Source organism: Lutzomyia longipalpis, chromosome 1, assembly GCF_024334085.1.
Source record: "Lutzomyia longipalpis isolate SR_M1_2022 chromosome 1, ASM2433408v1".
In the NCBI taxonomy this organism is placed as follows: Eukaryota; Metazoa; Arthropoda; class Insecta; order Diptera; family Psychodidae; genus Lutzomyia; species Lutzomyia longipalpis.
The window spans coordinates 20,759,803-20,772,778 of record NC_074707.1 but is presented as its reverse complement, the minus strand read 5'-3'; the positions used below and the strand labels follow the sequence as shown (position 1 = coordinate 20,772,778).

The following is a 12,976-nucleotide window of genomic DNA, read 5'->3' as shown; positions in this document are numbered from 1 at the left end:
AGCTACTCCTGTATTATTAGATGAGAAAAATTCTTGTTTTTTTTTCCAATGCTAATCCGCAATTTAGATTTTCTTAGTTTCATTTCTTTTTTCCCTGTATTTTCAAACAGTTAGCTTATAAATATTTGAGACTTTTAACTCAAAAGTTAGAAGTTTCTAATATATAATCGAATAATAGAAAATTTGTCGAATTTTACTTGATCTGAAATTCTGATTCCTTCAAAACTTAAAAAAATCCTTTTTTCATTCATATTACCCTCATATAACTTTCAGAAAATCTGCAATGATTTGTGTATGGTGGCATTGAATAGAGTTAATAGTCATAATTCACTTATGAAGGTTACAAATTTAGATTAAGTTGTCAAATTGTTTCCCGGAGCAATTTAGACACAAAGTTCTAGTAGCTAAATGCCTTTATTTCAAATGTAATTTCATTGATTTTTAATACATACTTTTTTTTAAATTCTTTATTTATTTTGCTTTTTGAAAAATTATTTGCGCATTTCTTTGTGACATATTTTGAAAAACAAAAAAATCAAAAACTCTTTACTCGCTCAGCCTGGTATATACGATACTGTTTCCTTTTTTTTTACCTATACTACCAATGCATGATTTCCCTGCGATTCAGCGCGCAATGAGTTCCGTTTGCCATTTCGCGCAATACCGAATGTTTTCGCTCTCTCTTTTGCTATCTCCACATAGAACCCAACGTCGGGCCACCACAGTTGGAGAGGCAGCCTCCAGTGCAAGTGGTACAGATGTCAGTGAAGCTTTCATCTCGGTCGAGTGAAGACGTACCCCAAAGGGATATCTCGAGTGCGAAATCCACCCAAAAGTTTTCTCTGCGTGAAAACTTTGTATGTGGCTTCTTCATCAATTTCGCCCTTTTCTGTGCCATTCTTGTGATTTTTTAAATAGGCGCGCAAAAAGAGGAAAGCTCCCATTATTATGTGTGTGCGTGATTCGTATAAATGAACTTTCAAAGTGGCTAAAAAGCAAATTTATTTTCTCTTCTGCAAAAAAACACAGCGTTGTCTAACACTTTGTGTGCCATCTTCCCTCAAATGGCAAGAGATATGCCGTGAATGTGTGTGCAATTTAATTTTCATATATACATATGTACGTTAGCATTGAGAGAAAATCCGATTTTGTATCACGGTTCCGTAATTCAGTGCCTTTCTTAGTTTATCTCTCAATTCTATCTCTTGGCTTTTTCCAATTTTCATATCTTTCTCTTCTAGTATCTCATGGCCTTTTACTTTCCAATAGAAGTACTGAGTCAGTCAAAAAGTCTTGTTTTAAGCTTTTATTAATTTAATATGCCGTAATCGCTAATAAATTAGAAAAGTCATTGAAGAATCTCATTTTATTAGTGTTTTAAAAATTGCTTTATTAACTTTTATAAAACTTATTTTCTGTGTTGCTTACTTGTAATTTTCTTTTAGTTCTTTTGGCATAAAATATATCTTCAACGGAACTTTCATAGTTAAAGGACATAAAAAGAATTCTTCTTGGAAAAGAATTCTGCTTATTTTTTTTTTGCTTTCAAAGTACTCTACTTTGTTAGAAGATATTTTTTTATTTGACCTGGATTTAACTTTGGTTGAAAGGATTTTCTGTCTATTGGAATTTTTGTCATACATAGATATATTTTTTTCTTTGCGTATCCTATTATAGCCGTTTTGAGAATCCTTTTTATTTTTGATATTATCAAAATTCGAAGGAACAAAATTCTCGTTTCCCATTTTGCCATACTTTTATGATCCGGCACGCTTACTGAATAATAAAAGTCTCTGTTCAACATGGCAAGAGAGAAAGATATAAAATCTTATTGATTTGAATATTATAGGGTTGCGTGGGAAAGTGGATGGAGTGTCATAGACAAACAGAGGCAAAGTGAAAATTTGATTATTTAGTGACGCGTGAGTGGTGCAAAAGTTTTGAAAAATTGCTGTGTGATTTTAATTAATTTTTTTCATGACACTTTGTTCATCTTTTACTTTACGGTACTAACAAAAAGTTCACGTAAAAGTGATAGGAAAATTTGCAAAAGACCTAAAACAGAACACATTGTCCAAAAGGATTCTTCTTGGACACTTTTCTATATTTTCTTTCTCCAAAGAAAATAATTATTGTAATTGTTTTGTGGGATTATAGAAAACTCCAGATAAACATGGAAAAGTTCTGCTACATCATCACCTGGACCGTACTGTTTGTCTGTGTTATTTATGTTAATTCAGCTATACCGCAGCAGCAGTTGGATGGTAAAATCAAAGGTAAATGCACCACATTTTCTTCGTTGTCGCCCCATAAATCTCCCCTTTACACCCTAATGGAAGAATAGTTTCGTTTCGGAAAGCTCTTCTGTGTCGCAATCACTGTCTACTTGAGCAAGAAATATAGTTTGTTTCCTTTTGTTCTTTTCAAATCCCTTCCATGAAAAATGCACTTCTAACGATTACGGGTTAGTACGGTATTTCCCTAGATAGGTTAGTTCAACTCATATTTTCTCGTTATTTTAAATGAATATTTTACCTTTTTTTAATATTCTGCATCAAAATTTAATACTAACTTTAATTAACAATCCAAGGAAAAAAATTAAGAATATGCATATGATATATTGGATTTCTTCCTCCTTTAAGATATTAAAATATTTAACAAAATCATAAATCTTGGACAGCAGTATCAGGTTCTTACTCAAACAATTATCAGTTTCTAATTTGATAAATTAGAACCTTTATTGAATTACATAATGCAGCGAATATAAATTTAATCACACTTGCTAGATAGATGGATGGCTCATATAAAGTAAAGAAAGGGGGATAATATTTAGTTTTATCAATGTTAGTTTTATGACATAGTTGCTCGAAATTGTCTCCTTTGGAACATACAACATATGTGCATATATAGTACATACGACTTATACATAGCATATCCTTTGTATCTCTATTTATCATGATATAGTTGCTGTTTATGTATATAGATGTAAACTATATGTATGTATACCATTTTGGGACCTCTTTCTTCCCTCCTTTGGTTATCAAGCAGTAGAAATTCACAACAAACAATGTGACACACTTTAGCTCAACTTGGTCATTTTGTTGTGAGGAATTCGTAAAAGAATGAAGGGAGATGATGTGGAAAAAGGAGAAGGGTATACAGTGGGACCCCAGTACAACGACCACTCGGATGTACTCTTCACACTCATTATTTTCAATGCGCGAGAGTAGTATAACCAAGCGGTCGTTGTACTGGGGTCCCACTGTACTTACGTATATATGTATGTTGGAAAATTCCATATAGGCTCTGAAGTGGTCAGAGTGGTGTACATTTTCCATACAAGAAATTTATCTAATAGAAGCTGCATCAGTTTTTTTTTCTTATCCTAACAAGACACTTTTGGCATAGTGGAGGGGGAGGGAGGGGTGGTATGTTTTAAAATACAGAAAGCTCCACGAGAACCATTATTTCTATTACATATACTATATATAGGTACAGAAATAGTCTAAACGCCTGAAAAGGGAGTCATCTGGAATATATGACATTTTGCAGGGTGTAGATGAAGAGTCTTACGTAGTCCCTTGAAACAGCTTCTAGCCTATTGAATTGAGGCAGAGTTGATAGAAAAATGTTTCAAGATAAAGATTTAGCTCGCTTCAATAAGAAAATTGTGGAGTTAATATTTATAATGAAAATCAAGCAATTTTTATGTAATTTTGAGAAATTTATTTTATAATTAATTTTTTTCTACATAAAATTGAATCTTTTATCGGATTTTTTGTAAGTCTGGGATGTGAATTGCGTACAAAAAAAACGAGCCAAACGCAAGGAGGACTTCCATGGTTGACATGGAAGAAAATATCCTTAAGTATGTAAGACCCAGTGATACACAGTAATGAATGTGAAGGATACAAACATGCCAAAGTTGTCCCTTTCATGGCAATAGTCGTGCTTTGTGAGCAAGTAAGGAGATCTCCTGGTCTTGATAAATGATTACTTGAAGTTTGGCGAATTGTACGCGTGTCAGTAATACCGCCTCTTCCCCACCTCCCAACAAATACCCCATTGTACCCACAAATTACATAATGGGCCAGAAAGCATGTAAAGGGAATGTTCCTTTCTCTCGTTCGTATACATTTGGTCAAAAGTCAGTTATATTTCCTCGATGTTTTTTCCCTATCTCTCTCTCTTAAACACTTTGCTTCTCTCATCTTATGTTTTTTTGTGCTTTTTCGTTTTCCACCACCTTCTCATCCGGAGGGTCCCATTTTTCCCTATATACATAACATACCTTCTTTTTACCATTGGCCTTTAGTAAGTAAAGAAACACAAATATAGCCTCTGGGAGAGAGAAAGATTCCATAAAAGAATGGCGAGTACCTCCAGAGGAATCCTCGTCTTAAGGGGTGTTGTACACTGTACAAGGCAACTAAATAAGAAGAGGGTACAACAACACGAAGGAGTAATGGTGTGATGAGAAAAACGAGAAAATTTGTTGTTTTCATATATCACCATTTTCATCCTTGTGTAGCAGATCCTTTTCCTTTGCCTTTATGAAACTTTGCAGCTCAAGACGAATTTTCGTGGTCGTTGGAATTCCCGCCATGGTGTGCAATAAGGAAAAACGAGTATTTGCAACACTTTCTTAAATTCTTGTACTCTCGCTAAGAAATAAATATAAATTTGAGTTGCAGTTTTTCGTTACAAATATACCTGAACTAAAATTAAGTTAAAAATTATAGTCTCTCTTTTTTAACACCTTACTCAGCCTCATTCTATTTTACTTATACAAATGATATTCTCTTCAATGAATGGACTTTGTGTGGGTTCAAAAGCACTTTTTATGATATATTATAGAGTAATAGCGTCTTACCTTATTTTCTGACATATTTACTTATTCTAGAAGTTTTCCAGATGTTGATGTTGAGAGCTTCTACATCATGAGAGTTTATTTTGAGAATTCGCTTTAGTAATTAATTTAGTTCATTCGTTAAACCGTTTCCTTGAGTTTGTATTGAACTTTTCAAGAACTAATGCAAGAGTAAAATAATTATTGCATTTAGTTCTATTTGATCTGGATTGCTGGGACAGAACAGATCATTGAACCATCTCTCTTTTTACGCTTGATTTTTCAAGCTTGAAGAAAGTTCATGATTTTGTGGGTACTTTAGACTCATATATAAGGTCTTGACTTGATATAAAATTATTACTTAAGTCTGACGAATTTTAATTTGTATATAATTATATTTTGTGTATGGTTGTAATGACGCATTATTTTTTTAAGGGGCTTTGCAAAAACATCACATTGAAATAAAGAATCATCACATGACGTGTGAAAAACTTTTGTCAAAACAAAGACCAATCAACTCTGAAAATCTTAAATATTCATTTATTTTGATAAACTTCATTCCAAACATTAAGCTCGTTCAACCCATTTTGTCATGAAAAAAAATTCTCTGCTTATGGGGAAAGCTTATTCTCTCCTTCCACACCACGAAAAATTTTCAGATTTCTCAGGCTGTTGGTTTAACTTTCTTCCAGTTGGTACGCGTAAAAAAGGCAAATTTCCATTGTATGTAATTATTATTCTCAGCATGTGCAGAAAGTTTTAATTGTGTGCCAGTATCAGTTGATAAAAGTAAGATGAAAGATTCAAGTCATGAACTTCTCAATCCCAGGGTCACAGTGTCACTATATTATACATAAAAGTACATATGTATGTTTGTAACGTACATAAATGTGTAGAAAACTAGTTCACCAAAAGCTGTACATTATGTATCTTAATAATTGTGTCAAACGCGTTAGAAAATATATCAGGACACAAATGATAAAGTTTCTAAATTAGATGAATCGCGAAATAAAGGAAAGAATTCTTGCAAAAAATATATAAATCAAATAACCACGTACATTAATTTCTCGTTTTTTTATTTCTTTTTATATACAAAAAATATCAATGAAAAATTCAATTATAAAAGTAGGTATCAGAAAATGGCGTGAAAAAATTGATAACAAAAATATCTCAATTGAATGACCAATTTATATGTGATGATTCGCAAATTGCATATCAATGGTCTTTTTTTTTTTTTGAACGAAAAAAAATTCATTTTCTGCTTTTATTCTATTTGCTATTGCTAGAAAAGTAGAGAAAAAAACGAACATGTGGAAAATTTATGAGTTTCATGAAAAATATTGTCATGCCTATATGGAAAAAAAAGAATTATGTTGAGGACGAGCAATTGAGTGGATTTACAGAAAAAAAATGATTTTTTGAGCAATGTTTGCAATGTATTTTGCTGCACGAAAATGAAATCTCTCCCAAAAATTGGCATGTAAATGATATTATAGAGTTAGTGAATTTTTTTTGTTCATTTCGATCTGTGAAAAATGTGCGAAAATGAATCAGAAAAAGATTATTTATTGACCTCTTTGGGGCGAAAATTGTTATTCAAAAAGCACCAGTGGCGATATTGCAATCGAATGATGCTATGAACGCCAAAACGTGTAAATCAAGAGAATTATCCATTAAGGTTTACACTGACCCATTGTGACTTTTGCACCATTGAAAGTCACTTAAAATAATTATTTTTGGATCTTCACCAATAATTGTGATTTTTTCTGTGCAGTTACTAGGCATCACTAATTGCAAATTCAAAAATATGAAATTATTCATTTTACGTTGGATTTTATATAAACAAAATTATAAGAAAGGCAACACAATTTAATAAAATTATGTTTTCTTTAATTTCTTGCAGAAAACAATTGCACATCAGATAAATTCCGGTGCAAAAACGGACGGTGTATACCAAAGCATTGGAAGTGTGACCAAGAAAAAGACTGCAGCGATGGATCCGACGAAGATCCAGATGTGTGCCGTAAGAATTTTGTTTCTTATATCAAATAAACCAAATGTTGTGCCCTATAGTAAGGTTTAGAACATGAAGAGAAGCTTTTGAGTCTCTTCAAGTGGAAATTGTAAAATTGTACCTCCATAAAATTGAGAGTAGGTTCTACGGAGAAAAAAATACATAATATAGAAAGATGTTGTAGTTAAATGTAACGAAAGAAAAACATCTTAAGAGAAATTATTGATTCAAATCAATTCTCTTTACCGAACATACACTTCTTTTGCCAATTGTTTGACAATTTCTGTATTTTTGCACTTAAAGTGTTGTGTTGTTTAAGAAAACAAGAGACATTACATTCAATATCAAAAGAAATACGATGGTGTGTCTGTGACGACATTCTATTAGAGAGGAAAAAAAAGGCTTGAGTGCGATATATGGATGTTTTTTTTATATAAGAATGTTTCAATTTATTTGCTATTTCAACATAAAATAGGTGCTTTTCCTTTCCAAACTTTCTTCTATTAATTTTATTGTCTATTGTGAGTCAATTGGTGAAAAATACATCAAGGAATATTTTATAATATTTATTTTAAAATGTGAAAGAAAAAAATAAGATAAAAATCATGTTGTATAACATTTTTAGTTTTCGTCTAATCATAATTAGGTATTTCTAAAATTATATTAATCAGCGAATTTATAATGAATATTGCAATAATAAGGTATTTTTTTTATTAAATGCTTTTTTACATAATAATACATAATAGTTTAAAAATTAAAAAAAAAATTTGAATATTTTGCACCAAATGGCACACAATACAACTCTTCTAAATACATAATCCTCTTTTATGTTATGTAATATTTTTTAATTAAGTTTTATTTCAGCAGAGTATTGATTTACGTGACACTTTTTTTTAAAATTTATTTTTCTTTTTCAATCCTATGGTGTTTGCTAAACTGTGTTATGAAGAATAAATTTATATAAATACTAATAGATCCCCTTGGATGTAAGCCGAATGAGATAATGTGTGCCAATGGGGACAGGTGTATTCCCAAAAAATGGCAGTGCGATACAGAAATTGATTGTCCAGATGGGTCAGATGAGGCTGCGTGCGGCGGTAAGATGTTGTAACAAGTTACCAAAAAAAAAGAAATCCCCCATCCCTTCTCCTTAATACATAATCTAAACCTCCATCATATGGTTCTATGCTGAACCCATATTTCATTCAATCTTCAAGCGTCTCCATTTTATGAAAAGGGCAAAACTACCCTAAAGTCTGTCATTGCTTCCTGATTTGTGCAGACAACGTAGACACACAAGGAGGCTCCTCCATAATCCATGGGGAATCAGCAAAGTTTTGGCATGGGGATCTAGCATATAAAGGGAGAGAGAGAGAGAGGGAGAGAATGTGCGAGAGAGTGAGAACCCTGTATTACATATGACGAATGTGATTTCCATATCCATTTGAGGGGTAAATAAGGCATGAAGTGGGTTTTGCACGTGATTGAATGTAAAATATGTCTCTTTGATGGTTTAGGAGAGACATTGTCATCCTTATTAATAACCAAATGCTTGATATTATTTATGATGTATGTGTATGCATGAATCTATGAAAACATTTTTTATTGGCATTGACATTACAGAGGAAATTTTATCTCACATTTAATTGGGATATTTGCAATTTATTTTATAAGTACCTACATTACATAATGCAGTTGAGGATCATTTGCCTTTTTATTTTTCACTCTGAAAGGGATGTTTTTGCTATGTCTGATTTATCTACTAATTACAAGAAACTTTTTAATTTTTCAAGCTCATCGCAAGCTGCTAAAGAGTTGCTAAAAGCAAACAAAAATATTTTTAAAGCTTTTCAAAAGCTCAAAATTTTTATTCCCTTTACTTACATATAGTAATTTCTTAAATACTTAATTATTGTTATATTAACAGTATCTGTTGAGGCATTATTCTGGAAAGTAAACTCTTTCAAGAGGTGTTCTAGTCACAGATTACAAAACTCCTCACAATGGAATATTTGTATTCATGTTTCTCTAATCTCTGAGAAATCGAAAATGCCAGTTGTTGTAGTTCTTCCGTGAAGAATCTTTATCGATTTGGATGAAGATATATCATGGTGTGAATAATGTTTAAAGAAAGGTACTTGAAAGTTCTCACTCTTCAAATTTTCATTGCATTTCTTTTGACTTTAAGTTACAAAAGTTTCTTTTGAATCTAAAATTTTGGCATTAACTTTTCCAAACCATCCAAAAGCGCGACAGAGCAAGAGAAAGAATAGTTTGTTATATAGCAGGGAGTTGCAACTTTATACATATAGCATGTTAAATGATATGTACATGTATTTATGTGAGCTTTTCGAGGGATATATCATTGACATTCTGTCTAACTAACGTGTTTGTGTTGTTGTTTGTTTCTCTTCTCATTACAGAGGTGCATGTTTGCTCGGCGGATGAATTCACATGCAAGAATTCCACAACAGATTGCATACCATTGTCATGGATGTGCGATCTAAATCAAGATTGCTTCGATGGATCAGATGAGGCGGGATGCAGTAAGCAAACTTAACAAAATTTAATCCATCTCACTCTATTTACTTACCCTTTGCACCTAACATTTTCCTACATGTGGTCATATTTCCCTATAATATTAACTATTCTGTCATGGTACACATTTGTTTCGTAGGCCCAAGGCCTCGGAAATGAGTCACAATAGCACCTAGTAAAGGTGCTGGAAATATTCTGTACGTACAATAAAGTGAGGCGTTGTGAGCATGCACATAAATCACACATGGAGCTTTTCATTACATGTTTGAAAATTCTCCTTGCGCCCGTTTGTGCGGGTTGTTTTGGTGGGTTTCACTTGAAACACCCTCCGGTTCTACATTGCATATGTATATAGGTGTGTATATGGGGGATGTATACCATCCACATAACAACATACTGTTGGTTTAAGAATTTGAAGATTTTAAGCCCCAAGGGGGTATTTTGGGTATCCATTTAATGTGTATGGAGGATGAAGGAAACACCGGGAAGCTCTCAAACAACATTAATGCATGCTACATCGCAATATTTGGGGTACTATGCCTTGCAATTCATGGCAAACAAACTGGTGAAAGGGGAGGCAACGACGAAGCTTTAGTCTTTCTGACTAAGATCCACATATAGTCACACACAAGCAATATTAACTTCACACAGGGTTATTTACTTTTGCTTTCTATTTATTCAAATGATTTATTTATCTAGGTATGTTTAATCTTCACAATAGTTTAATTATTATATCTCTTTTTGACTTTTTGAATGTAAAAAAAAAAACCTTTATAAATTCTAACTACAATACCTTCATGAAAGTCCTTATATGGGAAAAGATCAAGAATGAAAGGAAATGTGAGATTTATGAAAATTCATACATAGGGCAATGATTTAAATTCAGGACGCTTACCAGTATGCGTACACCTGTCCAGTTAACTACAAACGAATCCGAAATACCGCCTTCTAATTTTTCTCTGAGAAATACCTTCCTTATATCGCTCATTCTACGAATCCATCGTTCAGATGAAGCATCTTTTAAATTGAAATTGAATTATTTATGTACCTATATACATATAGCTGGCGAATTTTTAAGATCCCAAGAAAATTCTTCAACTGCCTGGTGAATTTTTCACCCTATAGCATTTTCAGTGAATTTTTTACGAATGAATCAATTGATGTGTTTTTTTGTGTAAATTGATTGAGATCTGACATGAAAATCATTAATCTGCCGGGAATTACAATCACACACAGACAAGTTGTAAGAGGTGCTTCAAAAGAAGATATTTTTCCACACACACTCACACACACATTTCCCACTATCAGTGCTTTGATTGACGCATAAATTGGCGAAGAAAATGCTCTCTGGAATGTTTCCTTTCCGTTAGAAATGCTGACAAGAAGCTCCATCAACTTTCCACTTTGCATGGGTGTGAAAATATTTTTCTCCAGCATATCTTGGCAAAGTACCAAGCAGCTCTTTTCACAGAATTTTCAATAAATATTTCACTACTTTACCGAAAATATTTGACACGATACGTTATCGTTCTCTTTCAGTTGGAGAAGAAAATTTATTTTCGATTTTTCATTGAAATGTTTTCCAACAAATCTAAATTCGAAATATATGTATAATAATTGATGGCAATTTAGAAAAGGGGATATTAGCAATTTACCTTACAGAAATTTCTTCTATATCCCACTCACTGTCTGTATAGTACATTACATCCCTCCCACACTTGGCAAAATAGCCTTTCAGGGAAGGATAAATTACTTTGTATTTTTTTTCACACTCAAACCAGGATGAGTCGTTGGGCTTGGGTATCAAAAGAGTGTGTGTGTGTGTGTGTAACATTTAGGTCAACCTTAGTTAATATTCATGGAAACGCCATGGTTGTGATTAAATTTGAAAATCGTCTCATTAATTCTCAGATTTATTGAAAATGTCTACCATCGCCCTTGTGTGGATGATACAGAGTAAATATAAATAATATTGTATCCCCTATAGGCGAGGGAGCGTTAAAAGGGACATGCAATTAAAAGTTAACCCCGAAAAAGGGCAAAAGCTGATCGTATTTTATACCTACATAATTTTAAAATTGAAATTACTTCTAGGCAAGAAACCAGCAGATTTTGTACGAACAAGAAAATTATATAATACGTACATAGCTACTATATAGGGCTACAGGCGAGAGTCAAGAAATTTAATTGATCCAAAGTGAATTGTAGTGTAATTGGGGTAATGGCCAAATGCTATTTCAAACGTCACTTTTATCTTCTGTGCCACTTTACGAACATTGTAGGTGGTATCCTATGTATATTTCAAATTGCCAATTAAATGCAGATTTTGTGTGTATGAGTATCTAACCTATGCCAAAAGCAAGATTTATGAGGGGCATGATTACAGATATTGATAGTAAATTTCTAATAACAGGAGTAGAAATATAGGATAATATTTTCTAAATTCTCTTTGGATTAAAAAAAAAACAAAGAATATGTAAAAGAAAAGAACAAATTAAAACTTTATAGTATGAAGAATGGGTAAAGTTAGTCAAACTAGGAATCGAAAAAAGCACAAAGTGCTTGGAAAAAGTGCAAAACGATAAAAAATTGGAATAATTCGGAAAAACTCTTAAGCGCTTAAAATATAAAATGAAAAAAATCGAAAATATCGAAAAGTTCAAAAAAATTCTAAAGTGTTCGAAAAGCCCATAAAAATCTAAAGCGGTTAAAATAAATTTTAAAGAGCTCAGAAAAACTTGAAACAATTCTGAGAGCTGAAATTGATCCAATGAAATTCTGAATCAGTCTTAAATGAATTCTTGTGAAAAAATTTCATTAAATAATTTATTATTAAATCGATTTTTATATTACTTTTAACACATCGATCACTGCTAGTCTGAAAAAATATTTTTGAAAATTAGTTCGTAGAACAAAAATAAGAAAAAAAAACAACTTCACAACCCGAGATCTATTCAACAGTCTAATTTGGACGGGAAGCTCTTCTTTTGTGGATGATATACAAAAATATTCGACAGCGTGACACTAGAAAGTTACACACAACTCCCTAAACAATTTGCCATATGTGATGACATTGTTGCTCTCAGCAGAGTGCTTTGGCATAACTATTTTCCCAAATGTTACCAGAAAAATGTTTCAAAAGCTCCCCCATGCGACTGGCCTACATACATATACCTTCTATTTGGAAGCAAAAAGTGGTTTTCCAACGAATGACTACATTTACGTGGATGGTGAAAGTTTTAAAGAGACCCCATCTCCGGTGTATTGCTGCAATTGTTGCAATGTTTGCCCCACAATTGAGTTCAGAGCACTTTGAGTGCACCGAGAGGCTTGTAAATGGGTGGAAGAGCTGTGTGGGCTTGTGGGTGGGACGCGCCGGGGGACACACTTGGTGGTGTAGCGGCAACAAAAGCCCAATGAAGCTCTCTTGCGCACAGTTGAAATTTAAATAATTAAAGGGCTCGTGTTAAGTTCATTTATATATACATACATATAAATGCTTGCAGAGTTTAATTATTAAATTACATCCTATAGAGACTTTGTAAGATCAAATTGGGGTTGGTTGGGAGGTGCTG

The 12,976-nt window shown here is 32.7% G+C and overlaps 1 protein-coding gene and 1 long non-coding RNA gene across 24 annotated transcripts in view; both read left to right on the top strand.

Annotated features, from left to right (window-relative positions):
- Positions 1–12,976, top strand: part of LOC129796907 (uncharacterized) — an 83,774-nt gene that overhangs the window by 34,740 nt on the left and 36,058 nt on the right. The window lies entirely within an intron of this gene.
- LOC129796626 (low-density lipoprotein receptor) overlaps positions 1–12,976 on the top strand; it is a 70,812-nt gene that overhangs the window by 25,663 nt on the left and 32,173 nt on the right. For 4 of the 23 annotated variants that reach the window (XM_055838762.1, XM_055838833.1, XM_055838717.1 and 1 more), the window contains exons 3-4: positions 6,753–6,872; positions 9,287–9,409. In XM_055838762.1, the coding sequence (XP_055694737.1) occupies positions 6,753–6,872; positions 9,287–9,409 (243 nt within the window). Of the gene's footprint in view, positions 1–723; positions 1,120–1,849; positions 2,277–6,752; positions 6,873–7,837; positions 7,961–9,286; positions 9,410–12,976 lie in introns of those variants that run through there. The other 19 variants (XM_055838770.1, XM_055838725.1, XM_055838824.1 and 16 more) reach the window with 14 other exon arrangements.